Genomic DNA, 20,901 nt, shown 5'->3' with positions numbered 1-20,901 from the left:
CATATAAGCATATTCACTAAGGCAGGAAAACTCAAGATTGAACAGAATTGGTGGGGAAAAGTTTGGCTACATCATAGAGTATATTAGATTGTATACATATACAATGGCTTGACTTCTTTCCTTAACCTTTTAAATCTGCCGTTTACTCACTATTATTAATACTGATCTCTCAAAAGAAATCAACCAGTTTTCTCCAGCAGTACTCAGAAACACTGACTTGCAAAAACACTGAATTCATTTAAGTAAAAGATTTAGTCAATCCTACTCATCATATGAATATCCTTGTAAGTAGCAAAGACCTGGAAATATTGATATTGCCAGGGAGGACTAGCCTCAGGCCAAAGGGTCAAATGGGGAAATTTTATATTCTATGCCCTGTTCCTAGAATCTTGCTAACTTTCTTTACAGACTCATCTCACTCTAAGAACTTAACCCTAAGCACTCCATTCCCATCCTATGATTTCTATGACATCTCCTCCCCAGGGATTATGGCTTGCTTCCATGTTGCTTTTTGAAATATACCTGTCCCTTCAAAGTCAACAGAGGCTACTTTGATAAATGCAGTCAGTGTTAATGTGGTAGTAGGAATATTGGTCTTCCACTGACAGTAATGTCAAACCACTAATGATTTTGGTAGTAGAAATTTAAAGCCTAGTATGATTGGAAAGCATTTCATCCTACTTTGCAGTGGCAAGGCCAATGGGGTAAAGTGTTTGGGGACTGTCAAGCTTTGAGGCACATCTCAAATCATACTCTACATTCAGCCATCTATCTCATCTATGCTTTAGTTCAGTGATGGCAAACCTTTTAAAGATGGGGTGCCGGGCCCCAACCCCCACCCAATCCCCTAGACTGAGTGCCATGCCCCTCCTTCTCCCCTGACTCCTCGACCCCCAACCTTTACCCCAGATAGGGGAGGGAGGAAGCGCTCCCATTAGGCTTCTGGGTAGAGGTGCAGGCGATGTGAAAAAAATGGCATCAGGCATGGCGGACAGGAGGAAAGGAGCAGCTCCAATCCAGCCTCAGACACTTACTGACTGCGTGACCCTGAACAAGTCATTCAACCATGTTTGCCTAGTTGTATTAGCTGTATAATGAGCTGGAGAAGGAAATGGCAACACACTCCAGTATCTTTGCCAAGAAAATTTCAAATGAAATGATGATTCAGACACAACTGAAATTCAAGGACAACAACAACAATTTGAAGAGTTAGACATAACTATAAGACACCTGGGTTCAAATCCCACCTTACATATTTAGTAGAGTTTGGGCAAGTTACTTAACACTCATAACTTAATTTTAATAAATGATAAAATATTTACACTATCCAAAACAGGGTTGTTGTGAAGAAACTCATGTAAACATGAGCTCTGCTTACATGATCAATAATTAATTAACTAATCCTTAGGAGTCTACTGTATGTATTCTGACCAAGAGAGGAAAAGCACTTTTTTGGGATGCTATAATGAGAAAAGGAAAATACTAGAAGACTTCTCACTAACCCTCTTTGGAATTTAACATAAAATTCCTTTCTGCACTGACTAAATATGGAAAATATCAACTCCAAAAAAAGTTATTTCCAGAAACTATGAGCCACTGAGCAAGGTGAAGCAGTTAAAATGAAAACTGATTTCCTTTCCTAACTATTTTCCTGACTAACAATTCTAAAAAGAAAAAAAAAAAAGCTGGATCACATTAAACAAGCCACAAAACAATTCTGCAGCAGGAATCATTTCAAAGCCCATAATATATATTTATTTTTTATTTTTTCTTTGTTTGTTTGTTCTTTTCTTCCTATAAAATCTCTAAATATCCTAAATTTTTAAATTTAAATGCAATTGCTTCTCTCTTGGAATTCTTTCCTAATTTTAGGAAATTTTTCCTTATTACAAAAGATGGAATTGATAGTAGGAGTGTAGATATAGACATCATCATCATCATATTACTACTACTAATAAAAATAATAACAGTCATAATAACTCATTTGCATACAGGGTGACCCCAAAGTCTTAGTGTAGTTTTAAGCTACTTAGGCTTAAAGTTTTTAAGCTATTTATGTTTAACTATTTATGCTATTGAAGCTTAAAATATCACTAAGACTTTTGGGTCACATTATGTACATTTTAAGGTTTCTAAATTGGTTTGTCCCAATATCCTTGAGTGATAGGAAATGCAAATATTATTGTCCCCATTTTTCAGAAAAGACTGAGGCTCAGAGACATGAAGTCAATCTCCCACATTCATTCTGCTAGTATCAGCCAGAGAAATTCTGAGAGGACAAAAAGAGTTATATGTATATTTTCTTGCCTTTGAAGATAAATTAAAAAAATGCTCAGCTGGATCCAAATCAAAGAGTTTCTGATAAATATTTAGCAATTGGCTCTCAAAAAAAATGTACATACAATACCCTATTAACCTTAATCTGCATTATTAATATTTTCTTGAGTCTAGACTATCATGAAAACAATTAGGCCCTGATTTGTAGCTTCCATGGATTCCAAGAGGTAATTTCATGAGTGGTAACTCACAAAGAAAATTTAACAAGTAGTCCTTCCAAGTAGGTTTGAGCTAGATCTAGCATACCCTTGGTTCAAACTGAAGAAAAGAAAACCAGTATGTCACAGAGCCACTACAGCTCTAAGGAATTGTTTCTGAGGTATGTAACAAAGAGGAGATTCTTTATGAATCAAGTGTAACTGTGGCCATTGTGATAAACACTGTAATGTTTATTTCAATAGTAAGACAGTCAAGTAAATACATGTATTGGATTTATTTGAATATATGATTACACTAGAGGTAATCCAAAGTAGAACTGTACATAAGTGTAGCGTGGCTAGAAATGGAAAATGTATAGTACTTGAAATTCTGCTCTGATCATTATTTTCCTGGTTTCCTAACTCAGCATCCATTTAAGGACCACAAATGTGGCCACTGAAGTCTCATCCATGGGCCTAATGCTGCTTCAGATTCTGGGACCACCTGGATACTCAGACAAGGGAAATATAAGAAACTTGTAGCTTCAGTATCAAATTAGCCTTGGCTTCTTGATCCTAACTTATCTCTGATCTGGCAGCCTAAGGGAGGCAATATGGTATAGTAGAAAGCATCTGAGATTCCAAAGTTTTGCGTTTTATTTTCATCCATCCCTTTAAAAGATTCACATAGTAGTTCTTGATGCCTGCTGTCTGAATTTCTACATTTCACCTCCTTCCAAACTCCCCTCTACAAGCCTCCCTAGACTTCTGCCTCTGGTAGCTCATAGCAAGGACATGGACAAAGATCACTTGCCTATAACACCATGCGAGTCTGTCTAGTCTTCAATCCTGGTGGTCCCTGATCTGACTCATCATTGCCACCCAATCTAAAAGGTTGTTTGCACAGTCAAATGCCATCTGGAACTTTTAAGCAATATCTAAATGTTCCCAACTTCACAACAGACCAGAGTCTATCCAATTGGAAGGGAATTGGACTAATTCTCCATATAATGTGGGCATCTTCATAACAAATTCTTTTTCTTAAAAAGATATATTTTAAAATAAAAATCACCACCCCACCAACAAAAACAGGAAATGATTATCCTTGAATTAAAACAAGTAAGCATAAGCTTTTTTTGTTTAGGTTTGACATACTAGAGGGCAGCTGACATCAGTTAAATAAACAAATCATTAGATTGATAGCAGAAACATCAAGGGAGACCTAGTCTACTAATTTGGAGGTCATTGATATTAGTTTGTTAATAGATTTTTGTTGTGACATTTATAGCCAATAGATTACATAGAGTTTAGTGTATTACATCTACAAATGATGTTGGAATCAAGAGAGAAGCAAAGTATCTTATATGTTCATCTAAAGTATTTCCCAAACTAAATTTGACTGTAAAATGTGTTGGCATAAAATATATTGACAGATTCTTGAAATGTTGTTCTTGGGGCATTTCAGAGTTTGGGATACCCATTGAGCAAAGTAGAACTGGAAAATGGTGAAATAAAAAAATTAAACATATTTTATTCAAATAGATTGTTGTTGGTATTACATAGATTGAGTTGAAGTCCAAAGGCATAGACTAAAAACTAGTGTCCTTTCCACCCAATGGAATTAAGGCTCCAACACCTCTGATTTTACTGGAACATAATAAAAAAATTTTGACCCTTCCTTCATATTAGAGAAGAAATCTGATTTTTTAAATTTTTCTTTTATGGGATGTTTACAGTTTCTTATATGCATTTCCAAGTTACTAAACTTCTTAATATAGCTCTACCTTTCTAGCCTTTGTGTGTCATCTGCTAGCTTTCAGGTTCTTTTTGAAAACGTTAACTTTTTACTTATTTTAACTTTAAAAAAGAAATGTATATTTATGGTATTAAAAGATAAAATATGTTGATAATATATAATATAATACATATGTTTTATACATTTCTGAGTTTCTAAACTTTTTCTGTGTCTTCTGCTGGCCTTGGCAAGTCATCTGTGGCTTTTACAAAACTCTTAAAAAATTCCCATTAATTTCTTATGGTGATGAGGAAAGTCACAATGTAGAAGGGGTACCATATACTACTTGTGTGACTTTGAAAAAAATCACCTAACTTTTCTGGGCCTGTTTTCTCCTCTACAAAATAAGGAGATTGAGCTGGGTGATGCCTAATATTCCTTCTAGCTTTAAGATCCTGCAAATAATTTAAAGTTACACTCCTAGATCTATATTTTGGGGATGATGGTTCTTTTTTAAACAAACATTCACATAGCTGGTTCAGTTTCTCTATCTATAACCTTGCTAGAAATAATTACCTATATGACCTTGAGCAAATTCTCTGGCCTTAGTTTCTTCACAAGTAAAGTAAGAGTGTTAGACTAGAATACTTCTAATAATCTTTTCTTTCCTAAAGCTATGATCCTAGAGCCCTTCCATCCCCAGTGATTTAGAGGTAAGGGATATTTTAATAATAAACTAAATACTCAGGTTATTGATGGGCATTTTTATGTTTCAACTGGATATTTTAGTGTCATAAACACAGTCTTCATGAACACTTACTTTGTTGAAATCCACAGCCTCTCATTAATCTCATTCTAGCTTTCTCTCCACTCTAACTGCTATCCATTTTCACTGAAGCTCATGTAAATGCCCTCTTCCTATTTTGCATATGCATGTTGATTTCTATGGATGTTGTTTTGATCTCAAATTGAATGATTATTTTTTTAAAGAAAAGAAAATAGCAATGTGTTATGAAGGTCTTCCACCAAAGACAAAAGGACATTTGCTCCTGCGCATGCCCTATTATTATACTCTAATACTAATAATGGACAAAAATGTTCTTTGTCCTGTGTATGTTGTTTGCTAGAAGCTTTATCAATCTATAAAAAAATGTGTGTACATAAAATATACATAGCTGGTCTGAAGAAATGGGTTTATGTGTTTGTGTGATGTAAGCATACATTCAAAGCAGCAGGATATATGGCAGTAGTCTTCATACGTTCCTGATCATGTATTTCTAGCAGTGAACAATTTTTGAGCCCACATGCATTTATTTATGTGTTTATTTATAAATTATGTATAATGTCACTATCCTAATAATTATGCATGTCATAACATTTATACAATAGAAATTTTAAAGGATGAGATAAAGATGATCCTAGGGTCAGAAGAGAACCATTGGAGCTTCTTGAGTGACATGGCCATATCTGGGCTTTAGGAAAATCATTTCTTAAATTGGTAGCTGTGCGAAGAATAAATTAGAGGAAAGATGAGTCAGGGAGACCAATTAGGATCCTTTTTCAATAGACTAGGAGAGAGAAGAATGGTGGACTGAATTGGAGCAGTGACTGTGTGAATAGTAACAAAATGCAAGAGATTCTGTGGAGGTAGAAATAATGAGGTTTAACCATTGATTCAATATGGGATGAGGGAGAGTGAGAAGTGGAAGAAGATTTTGAGGTAGGGACTAGGGATCACTAGAAAGACAGTGATGTCATGGATAATTACAGAGAAGTTCAGAAGACAGAGAGGATTTGGTGAAAAGGCAACATAGGAGGGTCTGTAGTATGAATAGCCATTCATTCATACCTTCTCTTATGTGACTCACTCATTTCCTCCCAAAATGTAAAAGGAGTGGAAAATGAGGCAATTGCTACTGCTAGAAGAACATCTGTTGGGTAAGTCTGTGTATACCTGAGAGCAGAATGGTGAGAAGGGGTTAGGGTGGGAAAAAAGGGGAGAAGGGTAGGGTTGGAGCTGTTCCCAATAGCCCTTTCACTGCAACTACAGGAAGTTTCCAGGTAGCAGTTATGTTATAACTGCCTGAGGAGCAGACCATGGGCTGGAGATTGGATACTGGAAAGATAGAAGGGGGAGTGTAGACAGATAAAAGAAGGTGTGGTTGATAATGGAAATATGTATCACAGCTCCCCACCCTTCAAGTGCATGCCCAGGGAGTCTTGACTTGGCTACTACTTTGGAGACTACTGGTAGAATTTGTCACTGGTATAGAGTCCTGAGCTTAGAAATAGGAAGACCTGTTTTCAAATACTTTCTCTGACACTGAATTGTTGTGTAGCCCTAGGCAAGTCACTTAACTACTGAGCATTTCAATCAACTCCCTGTGATTTAATCTACTAGGCAACAGACAAATCAAGATTGCTCTGGTGATGACAAACTCTCATTCTCAGATTTTCCCAGAAAAAAAATCATACATCTTTCTTCAATATCTTTCTATGCATATATGTGAATGTGTGCGCATTTATATCTAGAAGTATATATGAAATGTATATGTAATTATGTTTCAAATAGTTTATAATTATATGTATGAAATTATACAAAAATACAATAGTATTTATAGATATAAATATATATGAAATTTATATGTAATTATATTTCAAATAGTTTATAATTATGTATGTATGAAATTATACATTAGAGTGCCATCATACTAAGTTTCATTATTATAATTATTTGGATGGTTCAAAATATGTCGTCGTTAATTTAGAAAATAAAAGAGGTAGACTACTTGATGTCTACCGCCTTTAGCAACAACATTTTATGAATCTATGCCCTCTAGGAGATCATATCTGGTATCACATCTATAACATAGCAAGTCCCCTCTAATATGAGCATTATAATAAGGTTGTAGAATATTTATAATTATGCATAAATTTTTAAGAATCGAAGGACAAAATAAGGTTGCATAATGAAATTTAGACTTTGAGACTGAAGACGCATTGCATGTGACTTTATTGACATCACTACAGTCCAGCTAATCTTAAGCAAAATGGCAAACTAGATTTAACTTTTGCCCTCAGTTTTAACTTTTAGCCCTCCTTGTACCTCTCCATGAGGCTGCCTATCCTTTGGGATTCCACTACCCACTTGTGCTTGCTTACTCTTGCTTAGGCAAAAGATTTAAAATAAACTGTTTACATCTTAAAGATGATATTGAGTTGATATCCATGTGTGACCCATCTCTTCAGTACTTTAATTTTAACTCATATCTAGTAGGAGAATGAAAGAAAGGTCTTATCCCTATAAAAGAATTTTATAGATCATAGAGCAGGTAGCAAAGAAAGTAAAGATCATGGACAGATAAGAGAGATCCACAGTCATAACCAAATCACATCTACTCTGCTTACCATTAAGCCCAACCATGTTTATTACCTTTAGTACCATGGTATTGGTCTGGAAAAGATAAAATCTGTTATTTAGGTATATATTCTGAAGACAGTACTTCAAATGAGAGAAAATACTTCCAAAAGATGACTAATCCAATTCAAATAAGTAGGACCAATATTTCACAATAATGGTGTCCATATGATGATAGTTAGCATTTATATAGCACTTTAAGGGTTGCTAAACACTTTCTAATGTGGACATTAAAAGTAATATTCAATAACTATGATATATTTTATATAATATACTAATATTTTTATATTTTATTATATATTATATAAAATTACATTTTATATTATTACATAAAATAAGATTATATTTTATATTATATAAGGCTATATAATATAATACTAAGCTTATTATATTTTATAAAGTTTTATTAATAATAAACTAACAAAAGAGACTAAAAGGTACTAACCAGCTCACTCCCAGGAACCAAAAGAGAAAGAGGGTCCTCCCTAATTAATTCCTATTACAGCCAACTATAAAACAATAATGTGACCACACAAACAAGGAGGTGCAAGAGAGATTAAAGGGAATTTTGGGAAAACTAAGGGACTTATGGGGGATGAAGTCCAAGGTTCAAACTTTACATTTATACACTAATTATTCTCCTTTCATCTCCTAACAACCCTGTAGCCTAGGTGTTATTCTTATCCCCTTTTTACAGATAAGGAAACTGAAGCTGAAGGAGGTTAAATAACTTTCTGGGAGTGGTGCCTGAGGCAGGATTTGAACTCAGGACTTTCTGGCTCTAAATCCAGCCTTCCTTCTACAAACACACACACACACACACACACACACACACACACACACACACATCTAGAAACTGAAGATAATATATGAATGATATTCGTATGCATATATTTTCAAATTCAGGGCAATGACTGTCCCACTATCCTTTGCAACCTTAAAATGGGAATTTACAACCATTATTATTAATCTGAGTCTTCACCATAGCAAGGTGATTACCCTGAGTTTTCTATAAGAATATGCCAATGGAGCACAAACTTTAGAAATTCTGTACAAGTCCTGAAGTCCAGAGATGCACCAATGAAGTATCATCTGAAGGCAAGACAAGTTCGTTTAGAAAGGGCTCATTGCCAGAAGACTGGCACTGGGTGATGATTTTTTTTCCCCAAACCAGGAGCTAGGGATATTTTTCTAGCAAAGGCTCATCGCCTGTTAACCAAGTCATTTAAGGTGCTTGAACTCAAGTTTCCTATGTGCAAATTTGGAAGAAAGTGCTACTAATCAGAGCATGTCAGCTATGAAAGGAGCCTTAGAAGTTGTGTAGTTCAACCCAATGCTTATGTGTATCTGAACTAGAGATTGAGAGCAGCTTTTTAAAAGGAAAGCAATTCTGTGTATTAATGGCAAGATCCCTTTTTGAAGGATGGCATAATAGAGAGACTTGGCTTGAAATATTCTTGGGTACTTCCTAGTTGTGTGACCCTGGGCAAAGCATTCAACTCCCCTGAGCGTCAGTTTTCTCCTCTGTAAAATGGGAAATTTGTTGTTATTCAGTCATTTTAGTTAAGTCCAACTTCATGACCCCATTTTCTTGGCCAATATAGAGAAGTAGTGTGCCATTTCTTTTTCCAGTTCATTTTAGAGATGATGCAATTAAGGTAAGTAACGTTAAGTGTCTTGCCTAGAGTCACAGAGCTAGTAAGTGTTTGAGGTCAAATTTGAACTCAGATCTCCTGACTCCAGGACTGGCACTCTATCTACTGTGCCACCTACTCGTCCTATAATAACTTATAATAATAATAATAATAATAATAATAATAGGCAACTGGGTGACTCAGTAGATTGAGAGCCAAGCCTAGAGACGGGAGGTCCTAGGTTCAAATCTGGCCTCAGACACTTCCTAGCTGTGTGACCCTGGGAAAGTCACTTAACTCCCATTGCCCTACACAGTATTGACTCCAAAATGAAAGGTAAGGGTTTTTTTAAAAAGAGAAGAAGAAGAAGAAGTAATCTTTATTTAGCACTTATAATGTTCTAGGCATTGCATTTAGCATCTCATTTTAACCTCACAACCACCCTGAGAGGTAGATACTATTACCATTCCTACTTTAAAGCTGAAGAAACAAAGGCAGAGTTAAGTGACTTGCCCAGGTTAACACAGCTAGTAAGTACACGAGGTCAGATTTGAACTCAAGTCTTTTTGACTCCAGACACAGCATTCTATCCACTGACCCACCCAGCTGCCTCAGTGCTCAGCCCATAGAGCTGTTTTGTGGATTAAATAGAAAAACCACCTACCCCAATTGAAAATCTTAGAGTGTGAAATCAGTTTCAAATATTGTCAAAATTTCTTAAACATGCTCTGTTGGATCTTTCTCTTGGCCAAGTGTTTTTTGATAAGTCCTTTTGACCACCAGTCTGAGGACCAGTAAATAGGAGACTAAGCTCCTCTGAAATTTCACTTCACTAAAGGATACCATCCCAGTGAATAGAAATATCCATTCTAGGATCAAATGAGATAACATATGTATAGTGCTCTACAAGCCCCAAAAAACTCTATGAATGTTAGCTATCCTAAATAGCTCTCTGAGAGGGAACAAAACTAATCTCAAATATTTATAATATTAAAAATTAATTTAAAAAAACCTTTTGGTTACAACTACAACATTTTCACCAACAACTTCTCTCCTATTTAAATACTTGATGTTCCTTCAACCTGCGTGTCACAAAATCTAAAATGTTCCCTCAATTTCTCCTTAAAAGCTTGGGGCAAACTAAAAGAAAAAATAGTGGAGAAGACATTGAATGAGAAAAAATTACTGAAGTTAGAATTGTTCAACATGAAAGCTTACTAAGGGATACTTATACTAAAAATCATCCAGTCTTCTCGTATTGCCATTTAGATCTATCATCCTGATTGATCACTATGTAGTTGGCTATTATTGAGCCTAATTTAACCCTATACACTCACACATCCATCTATTCTGTCTATTGTACCTGACATTCTACAAATTACTTACTCATGCAAATGATGACCTAAGGCAACCTTTTAGGATATTCGTGTTTAATTATACAAATGATTTTTGATAAATAAGATTATGCAACCTTCCATATGTTTATTCTCTTCTTGATGAAAGGAAAATTTAATTTTCATGCAGATTTGGTGGGGACCATGTTTAATAACTGCTGAGTTTTATGTAGTCTGCAGATCCATCCAGTTGAAGGAAGCTGACAAAATCACCTGGCGTGACTCACAGAGACAGGCAATTTTTAATCAAACTTAATTCAAGCTGCTGAATTTTGAATCAAGGATCCTTTGTGTTAGTATGTCTATTGCATAAAAAGAATAAGGTTCCCTCACATCATGAGCATACCACTTGTCTTTGCACCCATAACTTGTCCATTATATTGCCGAATTATAACATGATATAATAATCCCCAAGTTTATATTGTTCCCACTTCCTTTCAACTCAAGGATGATTTGCTTATGACTGTATGACTTGCTTGTTTCTCCTTGAAGGTGTGGTCTGGGAATTCAGCAGGAAAGACACCCAGTAGCTGGGCACAGTGTAAAACAGGCCCAGCACCACCAGAAGGTCTCCAAGCTCCAGAATTCCATGCTGTCTTCTCTACTCAAGCTGTGGTCAATATTAGCCCTCCTCTGAAGCCCAATGGTTTTGTAAGTCTTTACAGGCTGTTCTCCAATCATACCAGAGGTGCAGAAATTGTGGTGAGTATCTGAAACTTCTACTAAACATCTAGACACTATATAGGGAGACCTCACATAAAGGTGCCCTGGTAAACACATCTTTCACAATATCACTGTTAATACATTCTACCTGAGTTCTGCTATTTGCAACATTTTAAAGTCTTTTATTATAGAACTCACTGCCCTGAATAGTATTATTTCACCTAATGTTTTGTTCTGGTGAAATTAGTGTTATTGTTTTCCTTGTATATTAGTACTATACTGTCTTCTCCATAATCTTTTTTTCTCCTTCCTTCTTTCCCTCCCTTTCTCTTTCCTTCCTTTTTTCCTTCCTTCCTTCCTTCCTCCCTTTCCTTCCTTCTTTCTTCCTTCTTTTCTTTCTTTCTCTTTTCTTTCTTCTTTTCCTTCTTTCTTTCTTCTTTCTTCCTTCCTTCTTTCTTTCTCCCTTTCTTTCTTTGTTTCTTTCTTTCTTTCTCTCTCTCTTCCTTCCTTCCTTCCTTCCTTCCTTCCTTCCTTTCTTTCTTTGTTTCTTTCTTTCTTTTCTTCCTTTCTTCCTTTTCTCTTTTTTCTTCCTTTTCTCTTTTTTCTTCCTTTCTTCCTTTTCTCTTTTTTCTTTCTTTCTTCCTTTCTTTCTCTCTCTTTCTTTCTTTCTCTCTTTCTTTCTCCTCTGAACTAATCAAGACCAACTATTTCACTAAGTTATGTCTAGAAAAACAAGTCAAATTATTTGTAAGTACAAGGAAAATGTCATAGTCATTAAGGTAAGATAAACTGAAGATAATACTAATAAGTTAATATATGAAAGCACCCCTAAATGCACTCAGAAGCCTGAAGAAGTAAGGCAAACAGGAACGAACACTACATATTGCCAGGAAAGCTATGAAAAATATAAAGTTTTGTTTCTCAAAAATCTAGAATTTTATCCACAATTTTTGAACTAAATTCAAAGAGGCACAGTTATTTTAGATTACCAACTCATAAATTATAAGTTCAAAGGGTCTTCAGCAGCCGCTTAGTCAAATCCACTCATTTTACAAATGAGGAAAGTGAAGCTCAGAAAAAGTTTTAGTAACTAGACCAAAGTCACATAACTAGCCATTGCAAAGGCAGTACTTGAAACAACATCCTTCTAACTCCAAGTTCAAAACTATACCCACCATGAGACACCACCTTTATGGATTTAGAAGTAGATTCTTGGATTCATTTTGTAAAGGAGGAAATTGAGGCTCAGAGGAATTGGGTATCTTGCCTAAAGTCAAACAGGTAGCAAATTGAAGAAATGGACATTAGACTCCAAATGTCACGATTCTGAATCCCTTGTTCAATCTGGAATACCACAAGATTTTCTAGCTATTGACAGAGACAGGATTCATAGATCTCCTGGAACTCTGACCAGGGTTCCTTCCACTATAACTTTTGCAACTAAAGCAGTACTTAAAGGAAATTTTATATCTCTAAATGCTTACACCAATAAAAGAAAGAGCAGATTAATAAATGGGACATGAAACTTAAAAAAAAGACACTAAAAATCTCCAATTAAACACCAAAATAGAAATCCTTAAAAGAGATTAGTAAGATTGAAAGTAAAAAAATGAAATAAAAATAAAACTATGAGCTAGATTTGGGGGCGGGGAATAGATAAAACATTTTCTAGGTTGATTCTAAAAAAGAAAACCAAATTAAAAGTACCAAAAATGAAAAAGGTCAATAAACAGCTAATGCAGATGAAATTAAAGTAAATATTAAGAGCTATTTTCCCTGACCTTGTTTGACTATAAGATTCTACTTCAGCTAAGAAAGTGTGACTATTTAGTAGAAAGATTATTCAATTTCTGGTTGACTCAAGCCACTTGTTTTACATCTACCTTAGAGTAGCTACCAAATATTTCATCATCTTTCTACTCATTTAGCAGCAATCTCTATTAGGAACAAAGAAAGAAAGAGAAACATTAACCACTCTATTTCACTACACAGTAGAAGCTCTAATAAAAAGATGGGTTTGAGGTATAAGGGGAAGAGACAGAAACTACTAACAAAAAGATATTTTTGTTGTCCAAGAACCAATGCTCAGATACAAGTCAATCATAAGTACAACACCCATGATGAAAGATGAGCTCCTTGGTGGATACCAATGAAAGATTATAAGGCAGTAAATATGCTCAACCCAAAGGAAAAAAGAGACTAAACAAACCCCTCAGGGCTCCCATTGGAGCAAAACTAGATCAGATCAATTTTGAAATCCCTTCTAGGAATTTGTTTTTCTACTAGTCTTTCTTTTAAATGACATTTATTTCTATGCATATAGATGCCACTTAATTAAGGCCTTTTGAGAAAGAGATGACCAGCATCCCTTAGAATTTCACTTTAGTGATTAAAAACTCTTGTTGTCAAAATAATAGAATGAAAGTGTGGGCAAGAACCAAAGAATAACCTAATCTAATCTCTGTACTTTACAGATAAAATTCCTGATATAGAAAGTGAATTCCTCAGAATCTTATAGAAATAAACCCTTGTGTTTTTATTGTGCTTTATCTAATATTCTTCCCCTGGCAGAAGTCAGGTACAGTGGCAAGAGCACTTGATGCAGTTTAAATCTTGGTTCAGAAACCTGCTATTCATATGACCTTAGGCAAGTCATTTTCTCTTGGCCCCATTTTTCTCTGTAAAAATGAGATTTGACTAAATGATTGGTAGGATTTCTTCAAGTTCTAAAGGTTATGATTACAAGCAGCAAATAATGGCATTTTGATCTGACCAATATAATAACAGTAACAATAATAATTGGTAGCATTTTTATAGAACTTTAAGTTTTGAAATTACTTTTAAAATGTTAGCTAATTTTATTCTCTAACAAAAGAAGATTGGTGCTATAATTTTCCACATTTTAAAAATGAGGAAACTGAAGCAAACAAAAGTTGTGACTTGAGCAGAGTCACATAGCTGGGAAGCATCTGATATCAGGATTTGAACATAGATTTACTGAATACTGTGTCCAGAGCTCTATCCACTGTCTATCACCTAGGCTTTAGGTCTTATCTCTCTAAATAGGCTTTAAGTTTCTTGAAAATAGGGCCTGGGTCTTTTGCATAATTTACTATATCATTTTATATCTTTGTGTACATAATAAACACGTATTGATATGTGGAATGTTTTCTATAACTTCATATAGTTGTCTGAAGGCATGGCCACCCAGCAGACCATCCATGACCTGGAACCTTTCACTACCTATTCCATTGGGGTGGAAGCCTGTACCTGCTTCAATTGTTGCAGCAAGGGACCAGTGGCTCAACTAACTACTCACCCTGCTCCACCTTCTCAGCAGCCCCCTCCTCAGATCCAGACATTGACCTCCAGGACTGCTGACTTCCAGTGGAATCCTCCATCATCCCCCAATGGCATTGTAGAAAGGTAAATAGCAATCAAGCAAGCAATAGCCATTTATTAAGGATCTACTATGATCCAGGTACTAGGCTCGATATTGGTAATACAAATACAGAAGAGAAATCCTTTCTGTCCTCAAGGAGCTTACATTTTACTGAGGAAGGTAACATGTACATATTAGGTATTTGCAAAATAGATATGAAATGCTTTACCTTTGGGTCAGAAGGCAAAATAACAAGATGAGAAATATATACCTACATTCACAAACAGTCACCTCAATGAGATCTTTATTCACAGATTGGATTGTTACAAACATAGAAAAAGAAAAAAAAAAGAATGTGACTAGCTAAAGTCACTGGTGAAATAGAACAAAATGGTTTCCTACATAATTTCTAAAATATAAAAATTCCAGTTGATGGAGAGTATGAGATTAATACAATTATGTAATGTAACATAATAACTAAAATGAATTTAAACATCTTTAAAATACTTTATTTCAAATACTTGAATACAAAGTGTCGCTAATTTTGTTTTGCATTAAATATTTAGATACTCTATTGAAAGTGAGTAGTAATATATATATAGTATAGACAACTAGTGTCTATGAAAAGTTCTAATTCAGGTACACATGGAGATCATGTCACTTATTTCTGACATCCTTTCTCTAATAATCAAAGAAGGATATTAAAGAACTTTTGAAAGTTAAGTCCTACATATCTTGACCCAATCTGAAGAGTAAAGAAAAACTAAATCCTTGATATAATTGCTTAATTCATCCAGAGAAGCCTAGAATTCACCTTTAATTTTTCTTTGAATTCACTATTGGTCCATTTGCAATGCATTATCATGAAGTAAATAAAAATCCTCTGATTTTTTCTGGACTTAATGAGGAGAAAAAAAAACAAATCTGAAGTCAACCTCTAAATAGCTAAGCATCAAAAGTACTATTGATAAAAAAAGAATGAGATAACTTTTTGGACAAAGCAAATATGAGAATTTGTTTCACTTGGATAAACATGCATATTAAATTTATTACATATTTATAATAAATCATATGAATTATATTACTGTTATTTATCATATATAAATAAATAGTAATAAGAAAATACTACTATGAGCAGTCAAACAATTAAAAGATACTGTAACTTCACAATATTAAAATAAGTTATTTAATGGGGGCAGCTAGGATACTGAGTAGATCGAGAGCCAAGCTTAGAGATTGAAGGTCCTGAGTTCGAATTTGACCTAAGATACTTCCTAACTGTGTGGCCCTGGGCAAGTCACTTAATCCCTATTGACTAGCCCTTACCGTTCTTCTACCTTAGAACTAATAAACATTATTGATTCTAAGATGAGAATTAAGAGAATTTTTTGCTTTGGGTAGATAAGTGGCAGGAACTTTCAGTCCATTTTCTACATAGAAAATGCAATCTCAACATTAGATTATTCTTGATGGTCCCATTAATCAACATTGAAGGCCAAAAGTAGAAATTCCAAAGCCTGCTCTCAGGTACCATGCACAGAATTTTTTTTAAATTACAAGGCAATTTCAGGACAGAGAATGTGAACAAAGGGAATCAAGAAAGATTCCAAATAAAAAGGCAAGACTTTCAATTTTTAGCCTGCAGAAAAGGAGACTCCAGGGAGACATGATAGCTGTCTTCAGGTTTTTGAAGAACTGTCATGTCTAAGATGAATTAGACTTGATCTATTTGGTCCCAGAGGGCAGAACTAGAAACAAGGAGTGGGAATTACAAAAAGGCAAATTTAGCCTTGATATCATGAATGAGTCTATAACAATTAATTAGATCAATCCAGAATAAGAGTTGTATACCTATGGGGCTGGTGGGTTCTTCTCCTCCACATTAAAGGTCTTCAAGCAGAGACTGAATAACTAATTGTCAAGGCATAGGTCACAGGCTCATAGGCTCTTAAGATATAGACTTAGAATAGACCTTAGAAATCATCCAGTCCAGTCCCCTTATTTTACAATACATTCCAGTAAGCCAGTTTCCCCTCCATGAATAGACCACTGGCTTGAACAACAAACTTTATTTTATTTTTCTGGAGGAGAGAAAAGGGGGAGAGAGATAGAAAAGGAGAGAGAGAGAGAGAGAGAGAGAGAGAGAGAGAGAGAGAGAGAGAGAGAGAGAGAGAGAGAGAACTTTCTCTTGAATACAATTTAATAAAGATTCTCTCTATAGAGAGGATGAATTTTTTGCTAGGTTAATTACTTTAGAAGTGGTCTTTTCCTACTGGGTCCTTTACTAGTGATGATTTTTTTTCCTTTTTTGCAGTCAAAGTTATCATTGTCACATAGTAGATTCAATATTAAAAAGATTTTCACCATACAAAAGAAGAAAACCTATACTTACTATCATTATATTCTCAAATATTCAAATAGTTCTGTGATAAGGATACCTCCTCCAGGAATGCCTGTTCAACCTGTGCAACTCTTGGGCTTGTCCCCTGAGAAATTCATAACAGGGTATCCACTAAAAATGTTAGGGTGCCTTTTGCACATTCTCATAAAATCAAGAGGTTGATAATTGAACACACAGGCCATCCATTGTTTGGCCATTGCTCTAATCATATAACATGCCCATCTTCTTTTTTGAAAATATGGTTTTTTTATGACATCCTTCACTCTAGTTCTTCATTATAGTATAGATATCTCCTCGATGCATCATGTGCTTCATCATTTTCCTTTGAGTGACACTCAATTTCAATTCTTCACATATTGAACTGTTCTGTGACTCTCAGCAAAACAATAACATCGGTAGAATTTTAAATTAAAAATGGATCTTTCCTTCATGGAGAAGTGTCAAAGTTTTCTAATTTCCATTAGATAATCTAGATCTCTCTTCCTCCTACTTAATTCTGGGCAAATGCCTTCTATAATTCTACATTTTCTCTATTCCATTCCCTGTCTTATAGTAATGATCAAAGCATCTTATAACATTGTTATTTCTTTTCTATTGTCTTCCAAGAAATATTATTGAATTTTTATGATGGGAGATAACTGTTAGAAAAGAGACTTTAGGGTAGTGTTCTGCTGCAGTAAGTTAAGAGCCCTTTTATAGTCCACCAACAATCAGTTCAATGGGAAAATTTTCAACCACATCTTTCAGTTAATTTTGTAATGGAGAAAATGTAGTCTGTTTTGAAAAAGAAACCTGCCTCTTCTCCTCATTGAATATATTCATAACAGGTATATTTATATGATTCTCATAATATTTTCATCATGTGTAGAAAAGAAGGAAGATTCAAATATCAAAAGTAGCATTATCATAAAGGATAGTCATTTTCAAAGTTTTCTTAGTCACCATTTTTAAGTATTAGTGATGATTTTTTTCCCCACAGACTGATGTCTTCTCCTCCTTTAGAATAATTGTTATTCAATCCTCAACATCTTCACAATTTTTTCCACTGGTAGCATGTTTTCCTCTATTTGCAATTTATATTATTCCACCACATTTATTATCTGTTCTTTTTAACTGCATTTCTATTACCCACACACAAACACACTGTGATTATAGAATCTAAGTACAGTGATGGCACTATTTTGGTTTTGAAGATGTTTGTTACAAAAATATTTGCAGATATTTTCCATCTTCTATTTGTTGTCAATGCCAGACCTAAATATGAATAAGATTTGTATAGAACAAAAAGACAAGAAACTGTTATGATTTGCACTAGTGGCAATTAAAAGGGAATGATTTACTATTTTGAAAATAATTTTTGATATATTTAATTTTATATTCAACCCTCTTCTAGAAAAAAAAAGAAGAAAGAGGGAGAGGAGGGAAGGGGAAAGAAAAAAGAAGAGAGGAGTGAAGTCTGTGCCCCAACCACTTTAAACAAACAATGTTACCTGACCATGGAAGCAAATAGAGGTCATGCCTGGTTCGTATTTGGATGGAATTCCATTTGGGAATCCCCACAGGCATAATCCTCTTTTTGAGGCATCATAGAAAACTGAACAGGATGCTAGACTTGGAATAAGGAAGATGATCAAAATCTCCATTTAATGTTTTCACCTCCTAGAAATTTTTGAAAGTTAATGTTTTCTCTTATCCCCTTCAAAACAATTGGCATTCACCTCCAGCTTTCATCGCTTGAGATAAAGTTTTACAGGAAAATTTCTCAGAACTGATTTCTCAAAGAACTTGTACTCTAATAAGAATGAAATATTTTTAAATGAAAATTTTATAATGCTTTAAGGGATAATTTAAAATCAGATTCATCACAAGAGGGTTCTCAATATCATCTTCATTCTTCATTCTAGTTATGAGCTGGAACTCTATATTCCATGTCCCCTGCCTGCAGAAATGCCCTGCACTCCTGGACCAACAGAAATCAAGTACACTGGACAGAGTCAGAGTGCCAGCATTGGGGATCTTCAGCCCTATACCAGCTATATGCTGAGAGTAGTGGCATACAATATGGTGGGCAGCACTGCTTCAGAGTGGATCAGCTTCACCACTGAAAAAGAATGTGAGTAGAAAGTGAATAAATGAAAAAAATTAAAAGCATTTGTTATTAGCCAAGCAGTGTGCAATATGTGGGAATTCAGAAAGAAAAGGCGAGGCAGTTTCCACTCTCAAAAAGTTCCCAGCCTAATTGGGGTTGACAACACAGACAATTTAGATGAAGAGAGAATGGGGCAGAGAGCAGGGTCCCGAGGTTCTTCCATTACATATATATATATATATATATATATATATATATATATAAAATCTTATATATCACATAGTAGTACCAGAGATCTAAATCAAAGAGGCAGGGGGCAAGGAAGATGGGAAGATCTTAGAAGGTAGTGCCTAAGCAGTCAGCAAGGTATATCAATCCACCATCTTACCAAAAGGAATAGCATTGGTGACTCCCATCTCATCCAAGCCAGGTGAGCAGTCAAGTAGCCTCAGTAGATTCTATATAGGACAAAGCTAGGGAAAGAGGGAAGGTGGATGGCAAAGGGGAAGGGTCCTCCTACTGCTGTTGGTCTTCCTGATACCTCACCATTCCCTATCAGCATTTTCCTAGTTTTATCATCTATTTGATCTAATATTCATTATTTCCAATTACTTTTCAAACATGTGATGGTTAGTAATAGCACAGATATATTACAACTAAAGAAAAATATTGGGTACTGTTCATAAACAATTTATCGATTATGAACTGGAGTTTTATTTGTACTTCTCTTGGAACCTAGGTGGTATAATGCTAGACCTGGCATCAGGAAAGCTAAAGTTCAAATTTAGCCTCAGACATTTCCTAGCTTTGTGACCTTGGACAAATTATTTGTTCCCTGTCTGACTCAGTGCCTTCATCTGTAAAATGGAAAAACAATAATAGCATCTAACTCTCAGGATTGTTGTGAGGATCAAATGAGATTATATTTATAAAGCTTTTTATAAACTGTAAAGCATTATGTAAATTCTAACTATTATTATTATCATTGCCATGGCTAATCAATTGTTTTAAATAAGAATCCTGCTGTCATTAACAGCATATTACTCGTGGATAAATAATTAATATTATGTTTGTCTCTTCAGAAATATAGCTTTTACACAGCATTTTACATTAACAATGAGGTCCAGGTACAATCACCTATAATCTCATAATGCAAACACTGATTCTCAAGGTTTTACTTGTGGTAACACATTACAATTTGATTTTATCATCTACCCACTTCCCTGTACCAAAAAAACAATAATAACAATGTGTGATAATGAAATTAAACCTACCCTGCCCATTTTTAGATTTAATCACCAAAAGTATAAAAGAGTGGGTGATGAATCAGAATTGACTAACTGCCCTTAGCAATCATTGGATCATTGGTTCTGTCTTCTCTTCTTTTTATCCCTAAATTACTGTAATTTAAAAGTTGGTTGTGTTTACAAGATCCATCTAAGAGATTACTCTTCCTTGGATCTCAGGGGGGAATGTGTTATCGGAAATTTTGGGGTCTTTGAACTACATTTCCAATGAGCCCACTGGCTTCCTAGTGTTATGTATTAACAAAGACAGGGGGATAAATTAAGAGACTGGTGTTCCCAGCCCTCTTTCCTTCCTATGGCAGCATAATGGAGTGGGCTGTTTTGAACAGCCTAAGCTAGCATGGCGCATGTCTTTATTTTTTAGTGACTTCTAATAAATCTTACAAAAATCATAATATTTTTTT

General features: G+C 34.9%; 1 protein-coding gene across 1 annotated transcript in view; it reads left to right on the top strand.

Moving 5' to 3' along the window:
• Nucleotides 1–20,901, top strand: part of USH2A (usherin) — a 1,059,501-nt gene that overhangs the window by 1,011,237 nt on the left and 27,363 nt on the right. Inside the window, exons 64-66 of the mRNA XM_044674959.1 lie at nt 11,148–11,357; nt 14,506–14,744; nt 19,006–19,214. Coding sequence (XP_044530894.1) covers nt 11,148–11,357; nt 14,506–14,744; nt 19,006–19,214 — 658 coding nt within the window. The remainder of the gene's footprint in view (nt 1–11,147; nt 11,358–14,505; nt 14,745–19,005; nt 19,215–20,901) is intronic.

This window comes from Gracilinanus agilis, chromosome 4, assembly GCF_016433145.1.
Source record: "Gracilinanus agilis isolate LMUSP501 chromosome 4, AgileGrace, whole genome shotgun sequence".
NCBI classification, from domain to species: domain Eukaryota; kingdom Metazoa; phylum Chordata; class Mammalia; order Didelphimorphia; family Didelphidae; genus Gracilinanus; species Gracilinanus agilis.
The sequence above is the reverse complement of the archived record's forward strand: the minus strand, read 5'-3'. Positions and strand labels throughout refer to the sequence as shown.